Source organism: Rhinichthys klamathensis, unplaced genomic scaffold, assembly GCF_029890125.1.
Source record: "Rhinichthys klamathensis goyatoka isolate OS25496 unplaced genomic scaffold, OSU_Roscu_1.1 h1tg000323l_1, whole genome shotgun sequence".
Lineage (NCBI taxonomy): Eukaryota > Metazoa > Chordata > Actinopteri > Cypriniformes > Leuciscidae > Rhinichthys > Rhinichthys klamathensis.
The window spans coordinates 392,249-409,189 of NW_026606839.1; the positions used below are offsets into that span (position 1 = coordinate 392,249).

Below are 16,941 nucleotides of genomic sequence, written 5' to 3' on the forward strand. Positions count from 1 at the left end.
AAAATTTTTATTACACACACACACACACATATACATATATATATATATATATTATTAATGCATTGCAGCAATGAGAATTTAGTGCAAGATATGCCTCATGAAAATAAATGTAAAAAATAAATTTGTTGGCTGGGTAGCCTAGTTACCTGAGGTTCTTACTATAGAGACACTGAACAGTGACACTACTGCCTTCATCTGCACTCACCATACTGCTCACCACTGACACACCTGCAACAAAACCACCACGCTGACTACACCGCCATCATGACACCTTCACAAACGCTTCAGTGGTTTATAGATCTCATTTAGAGATGGACAACATATCAATATGAGAAACAATCGTTTTAAATCAATACAGTCAGCAGAAAAACTTGCATTTAAAAAGGGCACACACACACACTTAAACACATTTATATTACTACTGTTCAAAAGTTTGGTGTCTATAAGATTTTTGAATGTTTTTAAAAGTCTTTCACAACCTGGAAAATGTATTGTATTCAATCAAAAATACAGTAAAAACAGTAATATTTCAATTTATAATAACTTTTCTATTTGAATATATTTTAAAATGCAAATTATTCATGTGATCATTACTCCAGTCTTTAGTGTCACATGATCCTTCAGAAATCATTCTATGCTGATTTGCTGCTCAAGAAACATTTCTTATTACTATCAATGTTGGGGAAAAAACAGCTGTGCTTCTTCATGTTTTTTAGGAAATTAGGAAGTATTTTAGGAAAACCAGCATTTTTTTAATTCCCCTCCAAATCGTCAAATTTGACCTTATTTGAAATTACCATAAATTAAAAGGATGTACCCAGAAATATTAGAATGATGAATAAAATGTTAATATATAATTTATAAATATTTTAAATGTATAAATACATTTTTCCACTGTGCAGTAATGTGAATGAGATTGTTCTGTATTAATACAAATATAGAAGGAAATGTGGCATGAAAACAATAATCACAATGCAAACCTCTTAATGGTCTTATGTTTTTTGGAGTTTGGGTGTGGGGTGGGATGGGGGGGGGGGGACAACATTTTCAAGTTTTGTTGAATTCACTAGCATTAAAATAATTATCAGCTATTGTATAGGCAAACGTTTTATATATCACTATAACATAAAAAATGCCCAACTTCTGCTAATTAGCTAATTTTTATGATGTAATTTTGAGTAGTGTGCCGGATTTAGCATAGCCAAATCAAATGATTTTCTTAAAGCTGCAGTCCGTGCTTTTTTTGGGTTAAAAATTATCCAAAATACATATTTGAGAAAATACATAACCAGTGTTCAAATCTCTCTGCTTGCCGTAGCTCGATTCAAAGCGGTAAGCTTGTAATAATGTTTTTAATTCCAGTGGTACTGGTGGATTTCCGCGGGAGATTCGAGCATGTCTTTGCGTCATTACATCACATCTGTACACATAAAGAAGAGTCTCGGCTAGTGGGCTATATTGAGTCATTACGTCACATCTGTACACATAAAGAAGAGTCTCGGCTAGTGTAAGCTATATTGAGTCATTACGTCACATCTGTACACATAAAGAAGAGTCTCGGCTAGTAGGCTATATTGAGTCATTACACCACATCTGTACACATAAAGAAGAGTCTCGGCTAGTATAAGCTATATTGCGTGTGAGGATGCTGGAGGTGGAGATTTATAGCCTTTTCTCACAGCTCTTGATATAATCAAACTTATCAATTTAATGGCGGATCCAGAAAGGTTCAAACAACGATCACCAGTGACAACTAGAGATTCACCCGCTGTAAAATGCAAAAGACTTCGTTCGGACTTCGGAGTGGCTACAGAAAGAAGAGACTGCAACCGGACCCATGCGAAAACAAGGATACATATCGGAAGGAAATTACATGTAGTCACGCAATGCTGACGTTGTTAACATTAACAATTTGAGAACAAAGTATAATTTGCACGGTTTTGCGTGATATGATAACTTATAAGCGATTGTTGGATTTAATCAGCGCGATTTACTGCAATGTCAGAACCAGAACAAAAGTGGATGTTTCTCACTAGTTCAGACATTTTCCGGTGAAAATTATTATGTTGGTCATACTTCCAAAAAGTATAATCTGTGATTCTGAATGCCAGTATCCACACCGGCGCGGTGACTGACAGCCTCACAGTCTACTCAAACATTGTGTTCATCCGCGCTGTGCCGTGTCGAGGGTGTCGAAGTACAACCCACGTAAAGTTGATAATTCCGCGAATGACTGCAATTGCAGATTTTGAACAGAGATGGCGACAAAGAGGAAAAACTACGGACTGCAGCTTTAACTCACCTTGAATGACGCTGATATAAAGGGAGGCAGTGCTGTCAGCAACCCAGATCCCTCCGAGCTCCACCCCACACCGGTACCACCCCGAATCCCCCACCGTCAGGTCCTGCATGCTCACGGTGAACACATGCTGCGAGGGGTCATCCGCGATCGTCACCCTTCCCCTGGCGTTAGGGGCTGATGTGGGGTCATCGGTGCGTGCCAGGCTGGAGCAGAAGTCCTTCGTCCAGCCGTTGCACCAGTACTTCACATGGCTGATATACTGCGGGTTATAGTGACACGGGACAGTGACGGACTGACCCTCCAGCACAGCCAGGTCTCCTACAGTGGTCACGGTGCAGTAGGAACCTAAAAACAGATAACGGACAGATAATGAAAAGCTCCAAGATTTAATGATACCACTTGAATGGATGAATGTGAGCTTTTACAAGATAATGCTTTACAGTGAACTCTGTTGGAGAGCTACATGATGAAATTTACCAGTTAAAATGCCTTACAGGTTGAATAATACAAATGTAATCCCGTGTGTCACTGTCACTTCATTGCAAATCCCTCCAGGTTTTTTTTTGCCACCTCCGAAAAGCCAAGCCGATGTTGATTCTTGTTTTATTACAAGTTCTCGCGATCTTTTTTTTATGCCAGCAGACACTCCTCTTTAAATGAGTGACTCCCGAGGTTTGAGATTTAGCTGCTCCATCTCAACCTTTCTCACTCGTTGACAACTAACCTCTGCCACACCAGATACAGGTCAAAGTAGCTGGAGCAACTTTTCTCTATATATGACTTAATATACTGCCAAATTATTGAATGCACTGACACTATTGGATGAGAGCTGAACTGAGCTGGACGATGACATCATTGTTTTCTACAGACCCAAACTGAATCAACACTAAACAGATTTTAAACTGAATAATGAATGCTTACTATTGTCCTTTTAGAGCTGCTTTAAAACAGAATTGAATTCTGTTTGCATCATAGAATCATTATTTTCCTGTGTATCCCTGTATGGTTAATCTGTATTGTATATAAAGCGCTACATAAATAAAGGTGACGAGACACACATGGGCGAGACACCATTTCCTGTGAAAACCACCTAGGTCTAAAATATAACACTTATAGTAGGCTTCACCATAGTGGATCAGGGGCAAGACAAACACCTTTTGGAAGAAGTGACGATGATGCATTGACTCGTTCACATTTTGTTAATTTAAAAAAAAAAAATTGACCTTTAAATAATGTTAACAGATACAACTTTTGATCTTAAAATTGTATTAGTAAATGCAGAGATTGACTAGATTAATCAAAACTGTAGATTGTTTATTGTTAATGTTCACAATTGTAATTAACTGATCTTAAATTAAACCTTGTAAGTTGTAAAGTGTTACCAATATTACAAATAAAAGTATTATATAGGCTATAAACAGCAATAAATTACAAAAACGAGTTCATGGCAATTCAAATATATTCTTTAATATAAATATATCATATCATTTTGTTTCTTGACCTCAAAAGACTCAAAAAGTCTCTCCAGTGATACGCATACTTTCTCTGTCTATGAATGCAGATGAACAGAGTGAATGGCTTTTAAATCATTAGTACATATTCAAATTACTATTGCTTATTTAATCATTTATGTAATCTTGTAGATGGATTGCACAAAAAAATACATTGGTTCATTCTAACATTAATAATAATCCCAGAATGCTTCTGGTATTACACTCATAAAAGCAAAAAAGCATTGTAATTTCTATATAAAGCTAAAACTCTTTTTTAGGCATGTTAAATAATTGAAAACTGTAAATATCTTACAATGGCTGCATAAAATGGCCGTTTGTTACTGTGGCCAATAGGCCCGTTTTCAGTCCAGTTTTTTTTTTACTTTCATTTAACTTATGACATTCAAAACATCCAAAAGCTGTTGTCTGTCAATTTTTCCAAAAACTACAATCAAGCATAAAAAATAAATAAATAAAAAAAAATTCCACTTGTATTTTCAAAAGACTCTTTTGTAAAATGAAAACTTAAAAACATTGTGTTTGGAAAAGCTACTAGACGCACTTCCAAATACTTGGAATTTGGGTCACAGCTTTTTCCTTCATATGAAAGTTACTAGATAACTATAGGAACACTTTTCAATTCTGGGTTTTAAAACTGCTAACAGTTCAATATAATACTCCAAAGAGAGGAAGTTTAAACCCATGACCAATTTTAGCTGCAGAACGGCTTTCTAAACAAGTTTCCAAGCTCTCCTCTAATTAACAGTTTAGGAAAATGGTTTCAATGCCTTATCAATATTTGTTTTTGCAAAAGGAATGATTAAAGCTCACCTGGCAGTTCACCGAGAACAAGAATGGTTAGAAGTAGCGAAAGAGTCATCGCTGAGCTCGAGAGTGATAAACCGTCGGAGCCCCTCTTTCCTAATGACAGCTGTTGCGAGAAGGAATATCTGCGTTTACTTTCACTTCTGCCTAAACCATAACCAGATGTGGGAGTTTAACCTTTTGTGTTCCACACTGCAATTGTGTTCAGTACAAATTGTGCAATGCTAATATAGATTGTGGCCTGTAATCCTTACACAAAATGTGTTTTTTTCACACTGATGTCTGCAAAAATGAATTGCTTCATTGTTTGTAACTTTAACCATAATGTCAGAATGATTCTGGTTTCATTTAGACTCAAAATAAAAAAATACAACAAAAATAGGCTCGTTTAATTTTTATATACATTTTAAAACTATATCTTAAACACAAAGATTCAGATGTGAGTACCTATATGTTACCTAGAAACACCACAACAGGATCACTGCATTGTTTTTAAAGGCATTTATTTTCTTTCAGTAACTTTCAGAAAGTTTTACAAAAGTAGAAAAATTAAGGAACAGGACGAGAACTGATCATGATTGACAATTCTGTCAAAACATATATTAACATTGAGAGATCCACAGACTGTTGTGTTTGTAGTTGTTCTGCAGGATTTGGTCTTCATATCTGTGGAAAACAAATATAATTCATCAAAGGTGGTCCACCAGACCAGTTCATCTTGAGAAAACAAGTTACATGTAAAAAATTGTGCTGTCAAATCGATTAATCGCATCTGACATAAAATAACACAGACACAAACTTTTATGTTAGATAATCGATTTGACAGCACTAATAAAACATACATTTACAGACAATTAAAGAAAATATTTTGGGATGATTTCTTCCTAAAGCTCCAGTAATTTGTCATGTATCATGATGATAACTTTACATTGAACGTTTACATTTTTCTAAATTAACGTATGTTAATTGAAAGCCTCATCGAACGAACATGAACATTAAAAACTAAACATGGAATGAAAGATGGAATAAAGCAATGACAGTTTAAAAGGGACCCATGATGCCCCTTTTCACAAGATGTAATATAAGGCCCTGTCCCAAATGGCACACTCCGGACTTGAGGACTTCCTCAGAGTCCACACTTCGGTGACGTCATGTAGTGCAGACCTATAGGGCCCTTAGCGCGAGTCCGCATTGAGAGGTATTTTTGGGACAGACTCGATCGTCACGCCGGAAACAGGAAGACGGTCTGATTGTTGTTATGGACAGGAGCTACAGGTTCGGGGAAATATGCTGCCTATTGTTGTTGTGTTTACATATGACTCAGTAAAGCCCTGACATTCTGATCTATTTATTTAATGAATCATAATGCGATCCTATTATTCAGCTCGCTATTATTAGCCTATGTTTGAGACATCAACCACTGGTCGATGATCATAATGTTTGTATAAACTTGTCATAAAAACCGTAATGATAATTACACTTAAATATTTTCTTCTCAGCCATGTTAACAATTGTCCGTGAGCGAAATCTCCTCCCATCCGTTGTCTGATTGGCCTTTCGCAAGGATTCCTGGGTAGTTAAAGTGCGTGGAGCCTGCATCCAAAGCGGAAGACCGCTTCAAGTGTACAAAGGGGGCGCTGCTGAGCACACTTCAGAGCGTTAAAATGCTAAATGGGACGGCCTACGGAGCACGCACAATTTAAGTCCACGAGACCGAAAGTCCACATTAAGTGCGCCATTTGGGACAGGGCCTAAGTCTCTGGTGTCCCCAGAATGTGTCTGTGAAATCTCAGCTCAAAATACCCCACAGATCATTTATTATCGCTTGTCAAATTGGCCCCTATTTGGCCACAATTGTTGTATGTGTGCCTTTAAATGCAATGATACTCCAGCAACAACAAAACTGGAGAGCTTCACACAGCTAAAATGTCAGAAATGGTCAGTTGTGGTGTTCAGCCACATGTCGGACACTGATGGAGAGACTAAGGAAGAAGTTACAACGTTTCTGAAAAGTTAGTGAATTATTGAAAAAGTTAGTCAGCAAATGTATATAGTTGATGTGGAGTTAAGTTGATTCAACTCATCGACTAGCATGTACTGTCATATTAATCTAAAAATCTTTCAGAAACGACTTTTAGGGAAATCCAGCATGGCACTGGCCCTCGTGTGTGAAGTAGTCCGGCGTAAAATGATTTGCGCAAATATATAACACTTTAACGACTTTTTTCTGCACATTTTCTTCATAAATGAAATTCAACTACGGTGTCCTCAGTGGCTCAGATGCTGAGAGTCTATCGAGACTTATGTTCAGTAGTACATCCATTTGTAATTTTTTTTTGCATTACAATGCGCAGACATGATCTGTGCTAACACGGCAGATCATCAGCAGTCATGAGCGGGGCTTCTGGAAATCTGGAACCTCTTGTTTGGAGAGACTGTTTATGAATTATGGGGATTATAAAAAAGGGAGTGGGTGGATTTTACCATTATAGGCAGGTTGTTTACACACACTGCTGACACACATGTGTTTAAAGACTTTATAAAAGGGAATTTTGCATAATAGGTCCCATTTAAGGCACAGAAAAAAACAATGCATGACACAAAAAAGGAAGCATGTACTGCTGTATCAGGTCATTTTTCTATATAAGGCACCAGAGGGTTTATTATCTGTCAGCTAGAGAGTTTTTAGAGAAATTGGCTTAGCAAGCAAGCAGTCTATTTTAAAAGGATCAGGATACATATCTGCAATTTTGTTGCTTTGTTTTGTTTTCTGAGCTATGAGACGGTTCATCTGTGCACAACAGAACCTCGTATAGCAATGGAACTGAATCACACACAGATTTTACTAAATAGTTTACAAATTATACATATGAAAAGTGATTTTGAACCATTCTTAAAACGCAACCATCTGCTGTACACACACCTGGTGTAAGACGCTCTCATTCAGCCAACAAAGTTGACGACCACTAGATGCAGAACAGTGTGAGCGAAGAGGAAGTCAGCGAAAGCTCTCTCAGGAGAGACGGTCAGGAAATCTCCTTTATTCTGAGGGTTGATCTGGATGCGAAGACAGACTGAAGACAGAAGAACACGAAGACACTAATTATCAATGAATTATAATTTACTACTACAGCACTAAACACACATACAAGACCTGGATATATCAACATTGTTTGGTGTAGGTGGTTATTTAAGTGGTTAAGGATTAGAAAACATTGGGATGTTTTTATTTTGTGACCAATACCATTTTTTTATATATATATTTATCTGTCTGATTGCCTTTAATCTAATAATCTTAATAAATAATCTTTAAATAATCCCATTAAATAAATAAAGATAAAACAATGCAATATAATTAATAAATATTTATTTTATATTATAATATGCTATTATTTTTTAATAATAAGTTGTTTTACCATATAAATGGTTTGTGTGTGTGTATATATATATATATATATATATATATATAAACACTAAAAACTGAAATAATAGCTAAACAATTTCCATTTTAACATACATTAAAAAACATAAACAAGTTATTTTAAATTGCATGAATTTTTCACAATTGTACTGTTTTTTTATCAGATAGGCCTAAATTGTTGAGCATAATATACTTATTAAATATTGCAAACTTTATTGAACCCGTAGTATATGTATTTGTGCATAGATTATATACTGAAATTATAAAGACATTTAAAAAAAAAACTGGGGAAAAAATTAAGTTTTACATGACCGTTTGCCTTTTTGGTGCAAAAAATAATAATTAGCATTGTAAACACACATACATATATAAATTGGACAAATATACAATATAAGCCCTTTCAACAATAACTTTTGATTCTATTTATATATGATTAAATATGCGTAAATACCCGCCAGTATGAAGCATCCCACACATGAAATGAATCCAGATAAGAAGCTGTTGAAGGGAAACGTTCCCACCAGCACACAGTACAGGAACTGAAACACTCCTGTCAGCAAAATATACAGCATATAAGCGTCGATCATCTTCAGCTTATTCGGGGTGCTGCTCCTGTACTCCTCCACAAAACGCGACAAGACAGAAAATACCGAGTTAGACATAATTTCTCCTCAACACGAGCACAGTATCCCTAGAAATCAAGCTGGAAGGAAATGAATGACGTGTAAGCAGAGAGAGACAGATGTGCGTCCACTAAATGTTCCCCATTGAAACTGCAGGTGAATTTTAGTTCCGATGCTCGTGAAGCGTTCGTGTACAAGAAAACAAACAGGTACATTACATAATCATATTAATTAACAACAATAAACTATGAACATTGCTATTGATTAAAGAAAATAATGACGTTAAAACCCAATTCCTTTAACAGACTGACATAAAATACTGACATATGATTTGACATCCCTATATATCACATTAAAAATAGAAATATTATTTTTTTAATATAAAGCATAATACAATTTAGCCAAATGATCTGCTATACAATTTCCTTAGATTGTAAAATACATGTCTAAAACAAAATAACACATCAAATACATCAATTATAACTACAAAACCAAATTTTCTATCGTGGGCCTAATTTTCCAAATCCACTCTGAATAACCAGAGACAATTGTGAAACTAAAGAATTATTGGCTGATAGTTTAACATTTTCCAGAAAACATAATTATCCAGATAAATATGAAATTCCAAATACTGTCAGTCAAGAAAATGCTACAGGAAATGGATCAGAGCTAAGATTATTCCTTATCTTACAATCTCATTACTACAGTAATGTTTTGAAACATAAAAATGTCCAATATGTTCACGTATTAAGACAACAGTGCGTTTCATGCCATTTCACCCATTTATTTTATTTCTGTGATCCGGCTCCTTTAAATGCGCTGACGTCAGTGTTACAAAACACAAACACGGGCCTTTAAAGCGACTGTATGTGACAGATCCGGTAGTGAACATACACATCTGAAGTATAACAGTCTTTCGTCCTGGATTGTTCTTGTATTATGCTTCATAATGTCTCCTGCAAACGCCACAATGCAAGACGAGACTGACACAGAGTAAGTACCCTATATGTTTTAATAATACAATCATATTACACAACAATGAGTCGCTCATGTAACAACATGAAGTGCCCTTCTATTATGTAACACTGTATGTTTAACATTTCACTATTTTCAGGATCCCTGCCGTGAATGTCTGAAATGAAGTAATAGAATAAATCATACATGCTGGTATGACTTGTGTTGGATGATTTCATAAGGTTATGCAAAGTCATGCTGAGTTATTAGCCTACGTCACAGTACATGGCTCAGTTTTTCAACCAGCTAACAATATAGAATAATTTACAGCGTATTTTTTTGTTGTATTATCTCATAAGCATATACATTTTTAAATTTAAGACTTAAAATGTAAATGTTAGCATCACCTTTTATTCATATGATGTACAGTGCAGACTATAAATAGAAAATATTGAATAATGAAGTGATGCTACTAACATAATTAATATCTTAACTTTTCTGTCTGTAAGACTAAAAATTTAAATGCAAATGTTAATGGCACATTTTATTTATATGATAGACCAATAAAAAAGTAGACCATTAAAAAAATATTTCATAATAAAGTGATGCTTCTAAACTTCTAAAGTTTTTAGTCTTATTATTGGTATATGAATATTAATGTTTAAATGTAAGAGGAAAATGTAAATGTTAATTGGACCTTTTATTCATATGATGTACAGTTCAGAGCAAACCATAAATACAAGTATTGAATATTAAAGTGATACTCCTAACATAATAACTTAACTTTTCTGTCTTATTTGCTCATAGGAGTATTATTTTTAAATGTAAGACTAAAATTAAAATGGTAATGGTACCTTTTATTTATATGATGTACAGAACAGAACATAAATACAAATATTTTATAATAATGTAATGTTCCTAAAATAATTTACTTCTAAAGTTTTCTGTCTTATTATTTTTTATAGGAGTATTAATGTTTAAATGTAAGATGAACATTTTATTTACATGACAATTCAGAGTAGACCATAAATACAAATATTTAATAATAATTCATTGTTTATTTAAAACATTTTTTTTTCTTCTTTTGTGTGCTTGCGAATGAATTGTGGCCACAAAGCATTATTAATACTGGGTTTATTGCCAGCAGGGGACAGGCTTGTACTGTGTATAAAGGCAGATGACGTAACGCTGTATGTACACAGGCGTGGACAGTCTCATAGACCTTCTATTGCTCTCACCCCTCCAGTGACTTTACATGTGTCTGTCTTTCTAGGCCGACCTCTGGGAACTGGTCCTGGTGGCCCTCTTGGAGACCCACATCCATGTCCTTATTGAAAAGTGCAGAGGCAAAAATTATTGCCTGTAAGATCCTCACCGTTCCCTTTTAATATTTAGAATTTGTATAGGATACATTGGTAACACTTAACAATAAGGTTCATTAGTTAACATTAGTTAATGTATTAATTTGTTACAGTATGTATTAATCTTTGCTAATGTTAGTTAATACAAATACAGCTGTTCATTGTTTGTTAATGTTAACAAATACAACCTTTGATTTTAATCTAATTTTTAATCTAACCTTCGATTTTAATTAAAGGTATTAGTAAATGTTTAAATTCATTTTAACTAAGATTAATGAGTGCTGAAGAAGTATTGTTCATTCTAAGTTCATGTATGTTACCGATACATTTTTTATTCCAGGTATCAAGAATAACGTTTGGTCCAGATTTGTGACTTTGCCCAATCAAAACAGAATATGGACCCTTAAAGTCACCAATAAGACCGCACTCAAACATAAAGACCAAGGTAGAGTTTCTAATTTTCGTCTATAGTTGCTGCAAAAGTATTTAGCACACTTAAAAAAGTCTGACTGTGTCCCGTTCTCTCTCTCTAGCCGCTCAGACGCCCCTAGTGATGATCCACGGGTTTGGAGGGGGGGTCGGCCTCTGGATCCGTAACTTGGACGCATTGTGTCATTCTCGACCCGTCTACGCCATTGACCTGCTGGGCTTCGGGCGCAGTTCTCGCCCGGCATTCCCATCTGAAGCCTCATTGGCCGAAGAGCAGTTCGTTAATTCAATAGAGCAATGGAGACAATCACTGGGGCTGGAACGCATGATCCTATTGGGCCACAGCCTGGGTGGTTACCTAGCAACGTCCTATACCATTCAATATCCAGAAAGGTATCAAAGAAAGCTTATGTAGTCAATTATAGCGCAATAATAGTAAAAGTTTACAATAAGAGCTGTCAGCTACTCACTATTATTTCATTTTAAACCCATATTCTATTTTATGGAACACAAATGTTACTGATCCTTTTTATAGTCGCTTTAAAATATTTATACATGTTATGAAAAAAAATGTTTTGTATGAAAGTGAAGTTTGAAATGAAAGCACTTTTCAATATATATATATATATATAATAAAACAACGTATAAATTTTATATAAATATTGCATCAGCACATATGGATTAATTTTACTCTTTTGAACTTTTTGAGGCGTCAAAGTGGTAGTTGCGTAGCTGTCAATGGAGGGACAGAAAGCTCTCAGATTTCATCAAAAAGATCTTCATTTGTGTTCGGAAGATGAACGGGTTTGGAACGACATGAGTCTGAGTAATTAATGCCAGAATTTTAATTTGTGGGTGAAGGAAACCTTTAATATACTGAACTACACGACCCTGAGACCAGTTGTGTTTTTGTCCACTAGAGTCAGTCACCTGATCCTGGTGGACGCGTGGGGTTTCCCTGAGAGACCCCAGCCTCAGTCACAGGACTCAGGAGGTCAAGGGTCAGAGCTGAAAAGGGTATCGCCACCTCGCTGGGTGAAGGCTCTTGCTTCAGTGTTCAGCCTGTTCAACCCACTGGCCGTCATCAGAGCAGCTGGACCCTGGGGTGAGTGTGAGAACCGTGACCATGATGCTCTGCTCCAAAGCCTAGGAACCTGCAGTGATGTCTCTAGCTCCTACAGAGGCACCCACTAAAAAATTAATATCATGTTACTGATCTGGAACTATGCAGACGCATTGTTGTTTATCACACGAATATTCAAACACACCATTTTGTTTTTCATAATAAATTAATAATAATGAACAATTTGTAACTGATACTTTTCAGTATTAAAGCTGCAGCAGGGAGTTTTGAGAAAACGTTGACTTAGCCTGAAAATTTGAACAAGCACAACTTCCAGGTCCCACCCCCTTGCTCTCTGCTGCGCTACAGCCCTCCCTCCACAGCTCGTCCTCCACAGCGGAGCCTGTCGTGAACGCGCAGGCTAGTAAACAGGGCCACCGATAACAGCGGATAAAAAGTTATGGCTCATTCACTAGGGACTAAACGTCAACAATATGCTTTACATTGACCATGGCCTGCCCATACTTTAACTATAAACTTGGTCCTCAAATCATTATGTATTTTGCAATAGCCTACATGTAACTTTAGTGAATTAGCAGGTTTCAATTGTTGCTTAGCAGAGTGCGTGACATTTTATCTACATGTTATGCGGCTAGAGTTTTGACACCGAGTCAATGGGCTCTGTGTAATTCTTTCTTTTTCGCTTGTTTATCGTCATCGGTCTTTTTCCTTTTACCTCTTTGTTTTATGAGCAGGTGTCACTCGAGAATTGGCAGTTTAGGTTGTTTCTCCGTCATAAGCACAGCTGCAGCACGCCGGCAATCTTGAGTTTGAACGACGGCTCGCGCTGTGCAAGAGAGGGGTGTGATCAGCGCGTACACGAGCGTGATTGACACTGCTAAGACATTCCTCCTGGCTCTGATTGGTTGTTTCTGACCGGCAGCGTGTATTTCTTGCAAATGGCAATAGGACCACTGGGAGGAGCCAGAGTAGCTTGATTTTTACACAGATTATCTGTCTCATATTCTACTGTCAGGACATAATGACAGTTTTAGCAAATAAATTTTTTCAAAAGTTACCTACAGCAGCTTTAAATGACTTATAATTATAATCAACGTTTCTCTTGCTTCTTCTGCATTCTTTTTTTTTTTTTTTTTACTGTGCTGATCACAATGCATCATGAGATTAACATCTTTGTTATTCAAATATACTGGCCTAAAACTTGCCCTGCTTAAAATGCTGTCTAGGCTTTTGACAAAAGCCAAGTTGCTTTAATTCAAGTTGATGTTTATCTGTTAATCAAGAAAACACTAAAGGACTTCATTTCCACTTAGAAAAAATACACATTTGCTCACATCACATCTTCATCTGCAGGTCCGGGGCTGGTGAACCGATTCCGTCCTGACTTCAAGAGGAAGTTTGAGGGTCTGTTTGATGACGACACCATGACACAATACATTTACCACTGTAACGCCCAGAGCCCGAGGTACAGTCGTATTAAAGAATACCTATTATGCTTTTTCACATTTTTAGCTTTCTTTAGGCAAGGCAAGGCAAGGCAAGGCAAGGCAAGGCAAGGGAAGTTTATTTATTTAGCACATTTCATACACAATTGTAATTCAAAGTGCTTTACATAGAAGAAATTAAAATAATCAAAACAAATAAGAAAAATTAAAACAGTTTAGAATAAAAAATAAAATAAAGTACAGTACAGTAAAAACAGTCGGACGAACAGTGGCACAGTGCTCATTCAGTAAATGCATAGCTAAACAGATGTGTCTTGAGTCTGGCTTTGAATGTGACTACTGTAGGAGCACATCTGATCTCCTCTGGAAGCTGGTTCCAGCTGCGGCTGGCATAATAGCTAAAAGCAGACTCTCCATGCTTAGAGCGAACCCTTGGTATTTCTAGCTGATGTGATCCTAATGATCTGAGTGATCTGTTAGGTTTATATTCAGTGAGCATATCTGCAATATATTGAGGTCCTAGCCCATTAAAAGATACCAGTAATAACACTTTAAAGTCAATCCTAAATGTAACTGGGACCCAGTGTAAAGACCTAAGGACTGGTGTGATGTGTTCACATGTTCTGGTTCTGCTCAGCGTTCTGTATGAGCTGCAACTGTCTTATGGTCTTTTTAGGAAGGCCAGTGAGGAGTCCATTACAATAATCCACCCTGCTGGTGATGAAAGCATGCACAAGTTTCTCTAAGTCTTGACTTGAAACAAAGCATCTAATTCTTGCAATATTTTTCAGATGATAGTATGCTGATTTAGTTATTGCTTTGACATGACTACTGAAACTAAGGTCTGACTCTAGAGACACACCAAGATTCCTAACTTGATTTTTAGTTGTTAGACCCCTAGCGTCAAGGTATGCATTCACCTTGAGAACTTCATCTTTGTTTCCAAACGCAATGACTTCAGTTTTGTATTTGTTTAACTGAAGAAAGTTTTGGCATATCCAACCGTTGACTTCACCAATGCATTGGCACAGGGAGTCAATGGGGCTGTAGTCGTTAGGTGATAGGGCTAAGTAGATCTGTGTGTCGTCTGCATAGCTGTGGTAAGAGATTCGGTTCTTTCTCATTATTTGGCTCATTGGGAGCATGTACAGGTTGAATAGGAGTGGCGCAAGAATTGAGCCTTGAGGGACTCCGCATGTCATGGATGTCCACTCAGTGTGTGATGTTGCTATTTGAGCATGAAAATGTCTGCAAAGTTGCAAAGCACAGAGTCTCTCCAGCGGGAGTTATTCTCTATACAGTGTCACTGTTTCTGAACTCCCTGAAGCGCCTCCATTGTAGTCTTGAGTTTTCTTCCGGGAACGAACACGTCATATAGTATTCCTCATTTAAATAATTCCTGTACAAGGCATACGCAAAATAAAGAGGTGGGGCCTGGTTGAGTTAGTTAGTAGTGTGTTGAAACTCGTTATGGTAAGGGGCGGGGCATTTCCCAAACACTCTCGAAGCGCTTGACCAATCACAACATACTGCTCCAGCCAACCAATCAGAGCACATGCGCTTTCTGAAGGAGGGATTCATAGAGACAGGAACTAAACAGAGTGTTACTGACAGACTGGGAAGAGAGGTGCTGCAACAATGTCAAATATGTGAAAATTTTTGTTTTTTAAACATTTAAGCTTGAAACATATTGTGGTAGACCCCAGAAACAAAATCAAGACTTTGTAAAAGGGTATAACATGGCCTCTTTTACATTGACTTTCTAGAGATGCATTTCTTTACAGATGTAGAAGCAATAGTGTATTTTATTCTCTTTCCCTGTCAGTGGTGAGGTGGGTTTCAAAGCCATGTCTGAGTCTCTCGGCTGGGCCAAAAGGCCTATGGTTCAGCGTGTGAACCTGCTGCCACCATCGACACCTGTCAGCATGCTCTACGGATCGCTCTCATGGGTGGACAGCTCGACTGGAGACACTGTCACTCAGATCAGAGGCAAAAGCCTCACCAGTGTCACGGTGAGTAAGAAAGGACAGCGTTTGCACGTTTTAAATTCATGGAAAAACAAAAATGTGTAAATGTTGTTGGCTTTTCTCTGCAGATGATTGAAGATGCTTCCCATCACGTCTACGCCGATCAGCCGGACGAGTTCAACCGAGTCGTTGAGAATATCTGTAATACGGTAGACTGAATATGGTCAGACAGGATGGACATTGATTTGTGTGTTGGCATTTCTATCTTTGAAAGAGGTCTGTCCTGTGTTTGTGGGATGATCAGATTGATAGAAACATGTAAAGGCAAAGCTGTTCTCAGACCTTGTCACTTCATAATCAAATTGTATTGTTTGTGGCCTTTAACGTGGAAAAGCTCAATGACTGTACTGCAGAATTTAATGTAAGCTGGTTGTATTTGTATTTTCTAACCTATATTTTATTCAGTTTTCTTGTTTAGCATGCACTGAGACAGTCGTGCTACCTGTGCCATGAATGCATTGACAATGTTTGGACGGTCATATTGACTAAGAGATGTTTCATAATTATTTCATTCTGCATTATAAACGGTTGTCTGTATTTTATAACGTGCATATCTCAATACAAGGCTGTACCTTTAATACAGTGTGTCTGCATTTGTTTCTCTTTATTTATTTTTAAACGTGTTTCTGGAAGCAGTTCTCATTCCTCTTGTGATTACAATTAAGTAACACTAAGAGGTGCTAGATTCAAAGTTTAGCTTTTCCGGGTAGAATAATGCAGCTGATTTCATCAGAGCATTCCCATTAAAACTAACTCATTGCATACTATATACTGTATATTTCCTGCTATTGTAAAAATAGCATGTGAATCAGTATGCAGTATGCAACGATAAACAGCTAGCATGATCTCACAAATATGATTTTGTATTTTAATCCAATTTAAAATAAATGCAAATAAAAAAATTATACATTCGGCATGCTTTCATTGTGTGACCTACCAGCATCGGTTGCGTCATGTCACTGCCATTCATAAATCCT

The 16,941-nt window shown here is 36.8% G+C and overlaps 3 protein-coding genes across 4 annotated transcripts in view; 1 reads left to right on the forward strand and 2 right to left on the reverse strand.

Moving 5' to 3' along the window:
• pigr (polymeric immunoglobulin receptor) overlaps positions 1–4,675 on the reverse strand; it is a 37,708-nt gene extending 33,033 nt beyond the window's left edge. Inside the window, 3 exon segments of the mRNA XM_056271709.1 lie at positions 147–228; positions 2,303–2,647; positions 4,627–4,675. Coding sequence (XP_056127684.1) covers positions 147–228; positions 2,303–2,647; positions 4,627–4,675 — 476 coding nt within the window.
• A 431-nt stretch (positions 4,676–5,106) lies between these two features.
• dad1 (defender against cell death 1) lies at positions 5,107–8,797 on the reverse strand. The gene is made up of 3 exons (XM_056271619.1): positions 8,493–8,797; positions 7,544–7,694; positions 5,107–5,286 (listed from the first exon to the last, which is right to left on the reverse strand). The coding sequence occupies exons 1-2, from the start codon at positions 8,701–8,703 to the stop codon at positions 7,564–7,566; spliced, it is 342 nt and encodes a 113-aa protein (XP_056127594.1). The 5' UTR covers positions 8,704–8,797; the 3' UTR covers positions 5,107–5,286; positions 7,544–7,563.
• A 698-nt stretch (positions 8,798–9,495) lies between these two features.
• Positions 9,496–16,542, forward strand: abhd4 (abhydrolase domain containing 4, N-acyl phospholipase B). Of its 2 annotated transcripts, XM_056271628.1 has the most exons (9): positions 9,514–9,657; positions 9,779–9,831; positions 10,892–10,980; positions 11,320–11,424; positions 11,513–11,801; positions 12,329–12,513; positions 13,846–13,957; positions 15,763–15,949; positions 16,033–16,542. In XM_056271628.1, the coding sequence occupies exons 3-9, from the start codon at positions 10,941–10,943 to the stop codon at positions 16,120–16,122; spliced, it is 1,008 nt and encodes a 335-aa protein (XP_056127603.1). In that variant the 5' UTR covers positions 9,514–9,657; positions 9,779–9,831; positions 10,892–10,940; the 3' UTR covers positions 16,123–16,542. The 2 variants fall into 2 exon arrangements, with proteins under 2 accessions (XP_056127602.1, XP_056127603.1); XM_056271627.1 differs by lacking the exon at positions 9,779–9,831 and having other exon boundaries at positions 9,496–9,657.
• Positions 16,543–16,941: the final 399 nt, after the last annotated feature.